This window comes from Prunus persica, chromosome G8 (assembly GCF_000346465.2).
Source record: "Prunus persica cultivar Lovell chromosome G8, Prunus_persica_NCBIv2, whole genome shotgun sequence".
In the NCBI taxonomy this organism is placed as follows: Eukaryota; Viridiplantae; Streptophyta; class Magnoliopsida; order Rosales; family Rosaceae; genus Prunus; species Prunus persica.
This window is the reverse complement of record NC_034016.1, coordinates 10,997,335-11,013,058: the sequence shown is the minus strand read 5'-3', so window position 1 is coordinate 11,013,058 and position 15,724 is coordinate 10,997,335. Positions and strand designations below refer to the sequence as shown.

Genomic DNA, 15,724 nt, shown 5'->3' with positions numbered 1-15,724 from the left:
TCCAGAATATACACCTCTTCCTAATCTGAAAATACTATACAGACAGAGAATTCTAACAATTTTTTGGCATCTGGTAAAGGAAGAGCTTCTTCATATATTTGGAGGTCTCTGATTTGGGGTTGTGAGTTGCTCTTGAGTGGGTTAAGGAAGAGGATTGGAGATGGACAAGAAACACTAGTCTATGGTGATGCTTGGATTCCCAGACCAAACTCTTTCCGCCTTGTTTCCCCTCAAGTGTTGGATCAAGAAACTAAAGTAAGTGATTTTATTTTTCCTACTGGGATTTGGAATGTTGATTTACTAAATTTGTGTTTTCATGAGGGAGATGTTAAGGCTATTAAATCTATCCCTTTGAGTGTTAATTATCACAAAGATCGATGGATGTGGCATTATACTACTAATGGAATTTATTCTGTGAAAAGTGGATACAGGCTGGAGATATCAAAGAAAAAGGATTGCAGTGGGGCTGTTGGATCTTCTTCGGAACCAAGAGTTCAAAATGCTTTCTGGAGGAAAGTTTGGTCCCAAGAGGTACCACAAAAAATCTTATATTTTACTTGGAGAGCTATTAAGAATTATCTTCCCTGTAGATCTAATCTGTTGAAAAGGAAAATAATTTCTGAGGACTCTTGCCCGATCTGTAATGTGAATTCTGAGAGTGTAATTCATGCTTTGTGGAGTTGTCCTAATGCCCAAAAAGTTTGGAAGAAAGTGTTGTTTAGGGGGGTTTTCACGGGGCTAAAATTTTTCAACTATGGGGACTTGTTTGAAATTGCCACTATGTATCTTTCGAGGTATGAAATGCGATTGTTTTTATGTCTGCTGGAGTTTATGGCAAAACAGAAATAAAGCTGTTATTGAGGGTCGTTCTTGTGCACAAGATGTGATTTTTAACAGAGCCCATCACTTGGCTGGTGAATATGGAAGTCTTGTAGAAGGGGAACCTAAATTATTTGAAGAGAAACCAACTAAGTGGTCTCCTCCTCTAGCTGGTAAATATAAACTAAATGTTGATACTGCTTTTATTCCCGAAACAGGTGTGGGTGGAATTGGCGCTGTTGTTAGAAATGACAAAGGGGAAGTGATGGCGGCTATGGCCCTTCCTCTTGCCAGTGCCACCTCATCTAAACATGCGGAGATCATGGCGTTTCTTTTTTGGATGAAATTTGCTCGGGATGCTGGCTTTTCTTCCATTTTAATTGAATCTGATTCACAAGGGGCAGTAAATGATGTAAAGAAGGACGAGGAAGAGTCTTGGGCATCAGATGGGCATCTTATTTATGATATTAAGAGGAGTCTGCAACACTTTGAAGATGTTATTATCTCTTTTAGTCCAAGAGGGGTTAACCAAGTAGCGCATTTTCTAGCAAAGCATGCTCTTAATTGTAATACTATGGTAACTTGGATTGAAGAGGTTCCCTTCTGGCTGGAATCAATTATAAACGATGACATGGTTATATCCTCTTAATTGTTATCAATGAGTTCTTCTTTCGCAAAAAAAAAACAAAAAACAAAAAAAAAACAAAAAACAAAACAAAAAAAACAAAACAAAAAACAAAACAAAATCATATTTTCCATAAACGTATTATGCATATCGTACCAAAATCAGTGGTAGACTCAATTCAAGTTTTATATTTGAGTTTGAAAGTCAGGATCTGTGTAGTGTGTGGGAATGATTCCTATTCCACTTTTTATTCTAATATTTACTAAAGCTTCATAAATGAATAGTAAGATGGGACCCACACAAAACCAGTAATCTCATTACCAATATCCATTGTTGTGCAGTTTTAAGCGTCTCACTTCAATGTTACTCTTTAACACGAATTGTTCATTTCGAAGTTTTTTCCATGCCAACATCCCAAATTTTAACAACCTCAAGGGTTAATGTTTTTTTTCATGACAAAGCCAACTTTTTAATCCTCTTTTGAGTCCTCCTCCTTAGTAGAAAAAACAAAAAGGCTCTAAAGCGTCTTATTATTGTACATGCTCAACATTTACATAACATTAACTACTTTGTAGAGTCTTATTGACATATATAATATCAATTTGTTACTTTACAATGTGAAGGGAATGGAATATATGTAGCAACACAAAAGTAGTTTGGAAGCTTCTACATTTGCACCAAATATAGGCATCACCAACTATCAAATAACTTTCCATAATATTCTTATTGTGAGCTTAACATATAAGCTTTGATCTAACCCATCTCTCAAGGAATCATGCAAAGATATGAAAGTTGCAAAACAAGAGGAAAAGTTATTGTTCCCTCTTCATCATTCCACTTGTGTCTATAAGAGAGAGAGAGAGAGAGAGAGAGAGAGAGAGAGAGAGAGAGAGAGAGAGAGTTAAAAAACAAGTCTGATTTTTCATCTCCAATCTTCTTTTCATGCATATATATATATATATATATATATATATATATATCTGAGTGCCAGAACCTAAAACCACAAATCCCATTTCATATTCTTCTGGTGTTTCAGCTTTTGGCTTGTGTTGGAGATGAGTGATCCCAAGTATGGTTACGCTGATCCACCTCAAGGTATATACATATATATTTATTCCTTCTTTGTTTGCTTTCTAGTTTTGAACCTGTATAAAATCGTTTGCATGTTTTTTCTTTGTCTTTGAATCCTGAATCTGTTCTTCCCTTGCTCGTCATGAGATGATTCTCCTGTGTTTATTTAGAATTTAGAGAATATTGTAGGTTTAAATCTGATAAACATAGGAATGCTAGCTCTAGACTTCTACAAATTCACTATGAGGGATCTTGATGTAATTAGTGGGAATAGTATTTAGTAGCAAAATTCTACAAGATTGTGCCAACGGGATCTAGCCTAGTGGAAAAGACATTGACTTGTTGACCAGTGGTCTCAAGTTCGAACCCTATGGCACCTTGGCAGTGTGGGTGAAAAAACCGCTCTCCCTCCTAACTTTTGAAGGAAAAAAAAATCTGCATGATTGTAGTTTGAGGAGTTTTCTATATATATATATATATATATATATATATTTATGAAGTAGTTTGAGGAATGTTACTAGTTTAATTTGAATATTAACTTAATTTTAATTTAAACCAGGGCCTTATCAAGGACCTCCTGTGATGGCTCCTCCTCAATATTATGCTGCTGCTCCACCACCAAAAAGAGAACCAGGTTTCCTTGAAGGATGGTAATTGTTCTTCTTTATTCCACACTTTCTCTTCCCAAGTGTCTTTCCTTTTCCCCTTAATTATTACTTTTAGCAAATTAAAGGGTATTTGTTGGTATTTTCTTTTATAAAAAAAATTTCTTATACAGTTACTAATTAATTTCTTCTTTGCCTAATTGTGCAGCTTTGCAGCATTATGTTGCTGTTGTCTCCTGGATGAGTGTTGCTGCGACCCCTCAATTTTATTTGTTACCTGACAATACCATGACCTTCCGTACAAATTAAAGGAGGAGATGTTCTTTGTGTTTGATGTTTTCAAGCATACACAAGTTTGTAATAGTACCAAATACCACTTCAACAAAACACATATATACCACTCATATCTATATAGTTATATTTGTCCATGATGGAATTGGAATGACAGTACAATGTTGTAGGACTATTGATCACAATGTGGTGTGTAAATTTATTATTATTATTATTATTTTGGACACAAGCGATATTGGGAGTACGAGTAATCGAACTTCGGAACTCGGGTGCAAGAATATTTTCACAATCCTATTTAGTGACTTCCATTATTATTTTTTCCTTTCTAATGACTTAAAGTAAAATTTGAAAGAGGACCCCTAATATATCATAAAACAATTTTATTGCCTCACTATTTGGAAGATTATCAAGCTGATGACTCCGATTAGCCAATTTGCATTACGAAACACATGACGAGTTTGAATGACTTGAAAGTCTGTCAATCCATAAAACGAAAACAAGCATGGCGGAGAATGTTGATTGCCCTTTAACAAATTGATTACACTTTGAGAATGCCCTTAACGCATAAGCAAGATAATCTTGACTTTTTAGCCCAAATAAGTCCATTCTTCAGACGCATTGCTTCCACTTCATTGACTGAAGTAAAACCTTCTTGGATAGGTCCTGCAATATTATCATTTCCCTTTGAATTTCTAATAACAAAAACACAAGTTTATTCCCTTGGAACCAAATTTGCCGACAAATAGTTATAATATTTTTCCACATAGAGCAAGGTAATTTGTTCCAATTCAAATGCAACCAATCCACAATATAAATTACCAGAGGCGAAGGTATAAATATGCCAAAGTTGACTCGCAAAAGTACAATCAATAAATTACCAGAGGCAAAGGTATAAATATCTTTATTACAAAGAGGACAAGAAGAATCCATAGCAGTAAGTCTCAATAGTATTTCCTTAGTGTTAGTCTCTTTTGTAAAAGAAGCCAAACAAAGATTTGAATAGGGTCACGCTCAGTTTCCGAATATGTTTAAGGAAATTATCTGCATACCTATCCTTTCTTGCTAGTACCATACTTTATGGAAAATGTACCATGGGGTTTAGATGCCCTACACAAACTTATCCGACGTAGGAACAAGAGGAAAAGTTTATGCCTCTAATATAATTAACTACATTTGAAGGGAGCATTGTACATAATCTTTCCACATTCCAATTACCAAAAGAAATATAATCTGCAACTGATTCCTTAAGATTACTTATAGAAGAAGAATGACTACATTAATTAAAGGAAAAGCATAAACTCAAGTCCCGAATTTAATATCATTTCCGTCTCCAACAATCCATCGTATGCCTTCGAGTAAAATTTCCCTAGCTTGTAAAATTCATTTCCAAGAAGTAGAATCAGTATCTCTAGCTTTCACTTGAAAGAAAGAATCATGCCTCAAATATTTTTGAGAAACTAATGGACCCACCAATTATGAAGTTGAATAAAAAATTTCCAACCTAATTTAGCTAAAGGGGCCAAATTAAAATCTTCTAGATTTCAGAGTCCTAAATCACCATTTTTCTTTAATTTAGAAATAGAATTCCAAGCAATTGGAGGCTGCTTACAAGTATCTGGTCCCTAGAAAAACTTCCTAAAAATGCTAGAAATCTTATGTACCACACTTTTGGGCCAAGAAAAAATTAGTTTACCAGCTCTAGAAAGTAAGCCGGACTTCCAACCAGCCAATTTTTTCTGTGTTTTACTAATGGGGTCCTTAGAATTTGTAGAATCAGACCATCAAATACTATTTTGAATCCCTAAATACTACCTATTGTACACTTATATGGATTCTAGTAAAGAGGATAACATTTCTCTTTAGTACATCTCAGTCTTATAAAACAAAGTTCCCTATCTCATTCAACAACTGATTACACGCAAACTATTGATCAGTGAAAGGTGTAGGATTGGGAGGACTTGAAGGAAAGCAGCTCCAAATCCAGCGGTGGTGCTGGGGGATTTATGGTGGCAGCGCTTTGGGCTGGAAATCTGAACCATTTGATAAATCTTAGTGGATATTATTTTGGATTGAAACTTAAAGTGGACACTTCAAAACTTATATCACAGAAGAGGTTACAATGAAAGTTGAACCAGTGTCAAGTTGTTAGCGACTTTGTCATGCCACTCAGCATGTTAGGTGGCAATACATTACTCTCGGAAGTTTTTCTACTAACTAGCAACTAGTTAAACAAAAAATACAAAAAATTTAGCTGCTTAAAAGTTCTTTGTAATTTCTAGCTTCCTACTATCATTCCAGTACTCTTCCGAACTAAGAAAATGGGATTCATCTCCAAGTGAAGCAAAGTATTTATGTTCCAAAGGAAATTAACAAAATGAGTCATATCAACAAGCAGAATGTGGATCCAAATACACAAACCAGTTTAAGGAATAGCATGAGCAGCATCTGATGGCGGAAGGGGAACCAGTTCTGTTCGGAGTTCCTTGACAACAGCAGCCAACGCCTCAGGGTTGAGACCCAAATCACATAGCGCAATGAGGATGGAGAGGGTGTGACGATCAAGCCCTGTGTCAAGAATGTTGGACATCTGAAATGCTAGGTCTAGAGATTCCCGGGCAGTTTTTGCAGCGACCGCGTCCATATTAAGAAGCTGAAGAAAAAAAAAAAGAGAAACATACATATTCAAACCTCACTGAAAATAATAGATCAAACCATAGTTGCCTAATTCGCTCACCCCCTACGAATTTCGATCTGGATCGACCGTACCCAATCGCGGTACGGTATCGATCTGGATCTGGAACGAAAGATTTAACGACTCAGTCCCAGAGGAGAGAACACTACCTGATAGACGACGTCGCTGCTACACAACAGCACCTGACAGCCGATAGCAGACGAGCAATCGAGTGCTATAGCCGATAAGCCCACGTTTGATTCTTGGTCTCTTGGAAGATATTGGGTTCGGGGAGGATTTTTTTGGACGAATAGATTCCAAGAGGTGGTATGGATAGGCGTAAGAGCAGTTCCAGCTGACAGCCCAGCCCAGGCATAAGCCCCCTAGTCTCCCAAAATCAGCTCCAGCGGTGACATCCAGCCCGGGGAAGGCCCAAGGCAAGATGGGCGCTGACGTCAGCCAAGAAAAAAAATTGAAACAAATTCTGAAAAATTATCAAAAAATTAAAAAATATATATACATACATAGAAAATTTTTATTTATTCATATCATATATATATATATATATAAATAAAATTAATTATATATGAATGTTAATTGCCCTTGAGTTGCCATGGTAATGGGTCGACAAGTACAAAAAAAATTGTTAGGGCATATACTATTTAAGTGAATAGGAAAAATGGGTTGAAGTGCTTTCAGGGGAAACATACTAGAGGTTGGGTGTTTGGTTGTGTCAATATAATAAAAGTACTGCTTATGGATCCAAGAATTCAATCTCATTCTCCTGGACCCTATAGTCTAAGGAAGCTGTGGTTACTTACTATTGGATCTAATCTAAAGTTGAGAAAAAATTAGTTTAAATATCAATATGTCATTACCTACCGTCGTAGAGAAGTCAATACTGCAGTAAAATACTATTTTGGTTATTAAAACTATTTTTTTCTTTCTTCCTTATCTCAGCTTCTTCGCTCTCTCATTTCTCTTATCTTCTCTCTCTCTCTCTCTCTCTCTCTCTCTCTCTCTCTCTCTCTCTCTCTCTCTCTCTCTTTCTCTCTCATACTAAAGCCAAAACAACTGCCGCCAATGCCAAAACCGAGCAAAACTGACGACCTATGGTGCGATAGCGGTAGGGTTGCCTTTTCTAGTATTCAAACTTGAACCACCTGCAACATATTTAACACATAAACCAACCACCAACACAACTTTGTTGATATTCTTTTGAAAAAAATATATATTAATATAGCATAAAAATTCTAGATTTCTATGTGCAAATCCAAAATCCTAGTTTTAAAATTTAAATGTTGAGATCAGTTTAGTGACCTTTGATATTCTAGTTCTAATTCTAGTATAAATAAAACACATTCAATGTTGCAGCTTTCGCGTTCCAAAAAAAGGAAAAGACCTTTCACATTCTGGAGTTCATACTTTTAGTTTCACTTTCAAGTTTCATCTGCATCTTCTTGCTTGGTAAGTTTTCATTATTTTGGATTCAAGAACTCAATGATTCAATTATTCATTTTGCGTCTTCTCAAGCATGAAAATATTGATGGAGTTATAATATCCCAAACCAAAAATTCATAATGAAGGAATATTTTATTTTGCGAAAAGACAATTCTGCCATCGTAATATTTTATTAAGAAAAAGGTGACTTTTGATCAAGAAGGAATTTGACAATTCTGCTTGCGCCATTGCGTAGATCACGGCGAAACGAGTTTATAGACATATAGTGGGCCCGAATCGGAGTTGTAACGAAAGAGTTATGGTCAAAAGAGTCTCAATGGCATAACCATAAATATCTTAAAGTTGGATCTATAAAACCAACCAGCCTCTCTCTCTCCGGCGAAAAAAAAAAACGGGCCGCCACCTTCCAGAGTTTGCTGGCGCCGCCTCTGGGCACCACCGGCCACGGGACGGGTGGCGATGGAACCGCCGTCGAGTCCCCTACCTTTCACGACCGATCCCCTGCCCGCCGACGACCTGTGCTGGCTGAAAACTGCGAAAGAACGACGGGAACTCACCGAAACTTCAAGGCCTCCGATCTCCCTCCTTCGACCACCATTTTCGTCGACCCAGGCACCAGAGGACCGGCAGAACCACATGAGGGACCTTCAAAGGGTCCAGCTAGCTCGGACCAGCAGTGAGTGGACTTTCTTTCATAAATAATTTTATATAAATGAGTTATATAAATGAGTTTACATAAATGATTTTATATTGATTCTATATAAATAAGTTTTTATAAATGAGTTTATATGAGTAAATTTCATTATTTGATTTTGAATACGTTTTACCGAATGTTTTCCGAGCATGATTTGTGCCGTAAAATATCCTTATTTCTATGCTGCTTAGTTGAACATGGTAGAAAGTGACAGAAAACAGAGTTGAGATTTATATCAGAGAAAATAGCAGCTTAGTTTTAGACTTGCCAAATACAGTGAATTATCAGATTTTTCTAAATTAGAACCACCATGTGCCCGCTTGTTTTTAGTGATTACCCTCAGACGGACCGATGTCTACGGACATCCAGTCTGTTTACAGTTCTGTCAGTGCACTTGACAATGCCTCACGAGTTTCGGGGACGCTCGGACCGTGAGTGCCAGGATTTGCGACTCGGCTGACTCTGTATCCCCAAGACCTGCCAGGATTTGCGGCTCGGCTGACTTGGTGTCCCGAAACCTGCCAGGATTTGCGGCTCGGCTGACTTGGTGTCCCGAGACCTGCCAGGATTTGCGGCTCGGCTGACTCTGTGTCCCCGAAACCTACCAGGATTGCGGATCAGGCTGACTACGGTCCCCTGTATCTTGCCAGAGCGGCTCGAGTCGACTTGGTGTCATCGAGACCTGCCGGCGGATCAGGCTGACCATAGTCCCCTGAATCCTGCCAGTTTGCGGCTCGGGTAGACTTTGTGTCGCCGAGACCTGCCAGGGGATTTGACGGATTTTACAGGGGTACATTTAGGTGGTAGTTTAAAGGAATTTGAGAACTTTTATACAGCTATTGCTTTCAATCATTTTATGTCAGTTTCCTCAATGTTCGTGCATGTTTTATATCTCCATATAATTGTTCAGTTTTACGAATTTATATACATACATTTATATATAGTTAGATGAATACCTTATATTAAACACAGTTGAACTTTAGCCTTACTTATCAAGTTATTTTTACCATGGGGGTTATTATGATTATAAACTGATTTCAAGAACATTATTTTTGTCCACTCACATTTTCAAACTTGTTTTTCACCCCCAGGCTATAGAAGTGCACAGGCATCCACCACCGGGCCACTCCTAGCTTCCGCACCACCAAGAAACGTAGGATTTTATTGTAAAAGTTCTTGAAATCTTGAAAATTAGTAGAAAATGCTCTGATATCTCGTTTTAGTGGGAAACTTGATCTGGTGAATGCTTGGTTATTTTATTCTGGCAGTTGGTGGAAAATTTTTTGCTTGTTTAACAGGTGGAAGATTTTGGGTTTAGACAAAAAACAGGGGAGACTCTGCCGAATTTTCGACAGGAGTCTAAGGGAAGTTTTACTAGTAATTGTAACAGGAAGGGTAAAAGGGTCATTTATGCCCGACATTCGCCAGATGTCGGACACGCACAGGACTTGGTTCGAATTCCAAAGTGGAATTGGGATCGGGTCCTGTCAATTTGGTATCAGAGCATAGGTTTCACTTCCTGTAGACTTCGCACTATGTGCATCCTCGTTTTCTTTTCAAATTGGGCCCTCATGGTGGTGGTGTCCGTAGGGAAATTAGACAGTTATCCCGACGTAAGGGGATGAGATCCATAGGTCAGGCAGGAACTACATCGGTATCTAAACCGGTAGAGTAATCTTTCGTTAGAGGCTCGTCAGGAGTTGTGTCTACTGTACCTAGTAGGCAGGGAGATCCTAACGTCCAGTAGACCTTGGAGCTGTTAGCTCAGGCTTTAGCCAAGATTGAGTAGCCCAGAGATCCATCCGGGAGATAGGTGGATCAAGTAAAGAGGATTGAAGGCTATAAATTTGGATAATAGTGGTACCCAGTAGTAAAGGAGGATTGAATTGAAAGGAATGGAGCGGATTATGGAGGTCAGGGTTGTTCCACAGAATAGTAGAGTATTGGTGGGACTCGGTTAAGAAGTAATATCAGGATCCTTGGACTAGTATGTGACAAGTAATTTAGAGCCGCATTTGATAGTCAGTCCTATCCAGAAGTCTACAGAATGTGTGGATGCAGGAGTTTTGCAGCTGGATAGGAGATAATGATTGGACCAGAATACGAGAAAAAGGTTTCACGTATTGTTTTCTACTAGTAGAGATTGAAAGTAAAAGGTAGCACCTTGTTACGATGAGGTTAAAAGGCCTCCATCCGAGGTATTGTGATCAGTTAGTAGTTTAACTTTGGTGACGTGGTGAATTCTGTGCACAGTATTTTGACATAGGTGATACTAGTCAGGGAATGGTTAAGAGAGGTAACTACAGTGGTGATTACAGTTCCAGATCACCGAATGGCCGCAGGTATGGAGGCTACCGACCTGGATTTAGTTCCAGTGAAGGTACCAGCCAGGATAGTAGTATTGGAAATCGTTCTGGGGCTGGTGTAACCAGAAGTAGTGGAAGATAGTTGTTGTCAGGATCTAACAGGAGAAATCGCCCTAATGCGCCAGGGTGGTAGGTACCGTTCCGGGCCCTGCCAGTGGAGTACCAGTCTCTATTGTTTTAGATCGAGAACCCCAGGTTACGTCCCGTTTGGACTCAGTTAAAAGAAGCTTTTGGGACCCGATTACAGTTTAGTACTGCAATTCACCCCCAGCCAGATGATCAGCTTAAGAGAATGATTCACACTTTAGAAGGGTTATTGAGACGTTGTATATTGCAGTTTCAGAGTGATTGGGGTGAGAAGTTACTACTTTGAGAGTGCGTGCCTCACATGACAGTTGTCAGGCGAACTGATCTTCCTCGGAGTACAAACCTCAAATTGGCCATTGGTGCCTATACTGGAGATGTCTTCAATCGATGCCTTATACGAGACATAGTATAGATCACCCAAGTATGAAGATGGAATGATAAGCTAAGTTTATTGGTATCTGAAAGGGTTGAAGGAAATAAAGAACCTTATTGGATTAATCAGAAAAGGACTCAAGTGACCCAGGATTGACAAGGAGTTATGCAGATACTAGAAGGATCTTCAGTTGGGAATTACCAAAATTTATCACCTTAGGAAGGTATAGTGAGATTAGAGGAAACGAGAGAACTAAGCCCTCACTATTTCGGACCCAGGTAGACTATAAAGCGTGTGGGCCAAGGAATTTACAAGCTTACTTTACCTGCAGATTTATCACCATGACTTGATATTTTTCGTATTTCCATGTTCCGAAGAGAAAAATTTGATCCATCTCATGTGTTAGACAATAATCAGCAGAATTGAAGGCTGGTTTCATCTGTGGGAAGAAATCAGTTCAGATACTGACATGAGAAATGTTTAAACTTCAATAAAAATGACTATGTGGTGACCCGAGTAGTAGATGTGGGAGCAGTCCCTTCCCCTCTTCGAGTGACTAGTGCGTAAATTTCGAAGACGAAATTTTTGTAAGGGGGGTAGATTGTAATATCCCAAACCAAAAATTCATAATGAAGGAATATTTTATTTTGCAAAAAGACAATTCTGCCCTCGTAATATTTTATTAAGAAAAAGGTGACTTTTGATCAAGAAGGAATTTGACAATTCTGCTTGCGCCATTGCGTAGATCACGGCGAAACAAGTTTATAGACATGTAGTGAGCCCGAATCGGAGTTGTAACGAAGGAGTTATGGTCAAAAGAGTCTCAGTGGCATAACCGTAAATATCTTGAAGTTGGATCTATAAAACCAGCCAGCCTCTCTCTCTCGGACGAAAAAAAAAGGGGCCGCCGCCTTCCAGAGCTTGCTGGCGCCGCCTCTGGGCACCATCGGCCACGGGACGGGTGGCGATGGAACCACCGTCGAGTCCCCTACCTTTCACGACCGATCCCCCGCCTGCCGACGACCTGTGCTGGTCGGAAACTGCGAAAGAACGACGGGAACTCACCGAAACTTCAAGGCCTTCGATCTCCCTCCTCCGGCCACCATTTCCGTCGATCCAGGTACCAGAGGACCGGCAGAACCACAGGAGGGACCTTCAAAAGGTCCAGCTAGCTCGGACCAGCAGTGAGTGGACTTTCTTTCATAAATAATTTTATATAAATGAGTTATATAAATGCTTTATATAAATGAGTTTACATAAATGATTTTATATTGATTCTATATAAATAAGTTTTTATAAATGAGTTTATATGAGTAAATTTCATTATTTGATTTTGAATAAGTTTTACCGAATGTTTTCCGAGCATGATTTGTGCCGTAAAATATCTTTATTTCTATGCTGCTTAGTTGAACATGGTAGAAAGTGACAGAAAGCAGAGTTGAGATTTATATCAGAGAAAATAGCAGCTTAGTTTCAGACTTGTCAAATACAGTGAATTATCAAATTTTTCTAAATTAGAACCACTATGTACCCGCTTGTTTTTAGTGATTACCCTCACACGGACCGATGTCTACGGACATCCAGTCTGTTTACAGTTCTGTCAGTGCACTTGACAATGCCTCACGAGTTTCGGGGACGCTCGGACCGTGAGTGCTAGGATTTGCGGCTCGGCTGACTCTGTGTCCCCGAGACCTGTCAGGATTTGCGGCTCGGCTGACTCTGTGTCCCCGAGACCTGCCAGGATTTGTGGCTCGGCTGACTTGGTGTCTCGAGACCTGCCAGGATTTGCGGCTCGGCTGACTTGGTTTCCCGAGACCTGCCAGGATTTACGGCTCGGCTGACTCTGTGTCCCCGAGACCTGCCAGGATTGCGGATCAAGCTGACTACGGTCCCCTGTATCTTGCCAGAGCGGCTCGAGTCGACTTGGTGTCATCGAGACCTGCCGGCGGATCAGGCTGACCATAGTCCCCTGAATCCTGCCAGTTTGCGGCTCGGGTAGACTTTGTGTCGCCGAGACCTGCCAGGGGATTTGACGGATTTTACAGGGGTACATTTAGGTGGTAGTTTAAAGGAATTTGAGTACTTTTATACAGCTATTGCTTTCAGTCATTTTATATCAGTTTCCTCAATGTTCGTGCATGTTTTATATCTCCATATAATTGTTCAGTTTTACGAATTTATATACATACATTTATATATAGTTAGATGAATACCTTATATTAAACACAGTTGAACTTTAGCCTTACTTATCAAGTTATTTTTACCATGGGGGTTATTATGATTATAAACTGATTTCAAGAACATTATTTTTGTCCACTCACATTTTCAAACTTGTTTTTCGCCCCCAGGCTGTAGAAGTGCGCAGGCATCCACCATCGGACCACTCCTAGCTTCCGCACCACCAAGAAACGTAGGATTTTATTGTAAAAGTTCTTGAAATCTTGAAAATTAGTAGAAAATGCTCTGATATCTCGTTTTAGTGGGAAACTTGATCTGGTGAATGTTTGGTTATTTTATTCTGGCAGTTGGTGGAAAATTTTTTGCTTGTTTAACAGGTGGAAGATTTTGGGTTTAGACAAAATACAGGGGAGACTCTACCGAATTTTTGGCAGGAGTCTAAGGGAAGTTTTACTAGTAATTGTAACAGGAAGGGTAAAAAGGTCATTTGTGCCCGACATTCGCCAGGTGTCGGACACGCACAGGACTTGGTTCGAATTCCAAAGTGGAATTGGGATCGGGTCCTGTCAATTTATGAAACAAGTGACTACTCCAACTTCAACTTCCAAAGGAAATCCAACTGGAAATAGAAGTCAACCACGAACTGATGCACCTTCAACTTCTAATGGGCTCGATACTGTCAAGCCTTCAAATGTTGAAGTGTTGCCACAAGAAACCAAAGCCAATGATTCTGCTCCCATTGAAGATGGTTAGAGAAAACCTGCTAGACCTCCTTCAATTGTTTGGGAGAACTTTATTAAGATGCAAGATGATCCAAAAAATCCTAAGGCAAAATGCAAATATTGCAATAAAGTGTATGCATATGGTAGCAAAAAAAATGGGACATCAAACTTGTTGAGTCATTTGGCAAATCAATGTAAAGAGTATCCAGGTCGAGATATTAAGAAGCAAAAAACTTTGTCTTTCCAACCAAAGAAAGGCGAGGAGGAAGGCAAACTGATTGCTACAAGTTATAGTCCAGAGTCATGTAGGGAAGCAATTGTTAGATTTATTATACTTGATGAACAACCTTTTAAAGTTGTAGAGGGTGAGGGTTTTAGGGATATGTTACGTGTTTTTGAACCTAGACTTCAAGTCCCATCTTGCGTTACAATTGCAAAAGATGTCTTAAAGATTTATAAGAAAGAGAAGATAAAGTTGAAAGATTATTTAGTTGCTAATCGCTAAAGAGTTAGTCTCACCACAAACACATGGTCATCTCTCCAAAATCTTAACTATATGTGTCTCACAGCTTATTATATAAATGATCAGTGGAGATTACATAAGAAAATTATGAATTTTTGAACAATTGTAAATCACAAAGGTGATACAATTGGAAGGGTACTTGAGACATGTCTACTAGAGTGGAGAATTGATAGTGTTGACTGTGATAGTTGATAATGCAACCTCAAATGATCATGTTGTTACATTTTTGTCAAACAAAGTGAATAATTGGAATGGTTCAATATTGAAGGTGAAAATATGCACATGAGGTGTTGTGCACACATATTAAATCTCATTGTTAAGGAAGGTCTAGAAGACTATCATGAGTCAATCACCAGCGAGGTCCCAAAAGTTTAAGGCTTGTGTGGAGCAAGTGAAAATTTCTTCACATAAGGCTATATGTCTTGATGTTCCGACAAGGTGGAATTCTACTTATTTAATGTTAGAAGTTGCAAAAAAAAAAATATCAAAAAGCTTTTGAACGCTTAGAGGAACAAGATACACAGTATGTTCTTGAGTTTTGTATGGTTGAAAGGAAAAGCGCTCCCACCTCATTGGATTGGAATAATGCCCGCTACTTTATTAAGTTTTTGAAAGCCTTTTATGATGCAACTCTACTATTTTCTGCTAGAAAATTATAATTTATATTTAATTTTTTATTAATTGAATGGAAATTAAATTGTGGGACCCGTGACTGTACATGACTTTTATGAATTGGTATGTATCAATTGGGAATAGTCATGTTCTTAATCGAGGACAAATAAATATTATTTTTTTTGTTTGTGAATAAAATAATAATATTTTATGTGAAAAGTTGCATTGTTTCATAGAAATTGAAACATTACACTTCTTAGCTTAAGTTGTGTAGGGGGTTTTTTCTGCCAGCAGCTACAAATGGGCTGAGCTGCCGTAAGGAACAAAATATATGAAATTACCCTATGTGTTTGAGTTCAAAGATCAGACCTCAAGAATGTTTCGAAAGGATAGTGAAGCCTTAGGAAACACCCTGGTCACCTTCACCAATAAAAACAATGGCTGCTTACAGATGGATTCTTAGTGCTTACAGGTGATTCTTAGCTTGGCATGAGAGACTTGTGGCATGGAAGCAAAGTGATCATGGGTTTAGCTTTAAAAGGAGAGTGCTGTGAGTTTTTATGAAAAAACATGGATTCTAAGGAAAGGGGCCAAGGGTTATCAGAGGGTTTGGTTAAGAAGAAGGG

General features: G+C 38.7%; 1 protein-coding gene and 1 long non-coding RNA gene across 4 annotated transcripts; one reads left to right on the top strand and one right to left on the bottom strand.

Moving 5' to 3' along the window:
* Positions 2,345-3,640, top strand: LOC18767062. The gene is made up of 3 exons (XR_002273069.1): positions 2,345-2,539; positions 3,075-3,165; positions 3,329-3,640. It is a non-coding gene; the product is annotated as an uncharacterized LOC18767062 (long non-coding RNA).
* LOC109950770 (mitotic-spindle organizing protein 1B-like) lies at positions 3,777-6,400 on the bottom strand. 3 transcript variants are annotated; one of them, XM_020570863.1, is made up of 3 exons: positions 6,253-6,400; positions 5,830-6,061; positions 3,777-4,074 (listed from the first exon to the last, which is right to left on the bottom strand). In XM_020570863.1, exon 2 carries the CDS (start codon positions 6,050-6,052, stop codon positions 5,834-5,836), a length of 219 nt encoding a protein of 72 aa, XP_020426452.1. In that variant the 5' UTR covers positions 6,053-6,061; positions 6,253-6,400; the 3' UTR covers positions 3,777-4,074; positions 5,830-5,833. The 3 variants fall into 3 exon arrangements, with proteins under 3 accessions (XP_020426452.1, XP_020426451.1, XP_020426450.1); XM_020570862.1 differs by lacking the exon at positions 6,253-6,400 and adding an exon at positions 6,146-6,244; XM_020570861.1 differs by lacking the exon at positions 3,777-4,074 and having other exon boundaries at positions 5,488-6,061; positions 6,253-6,360.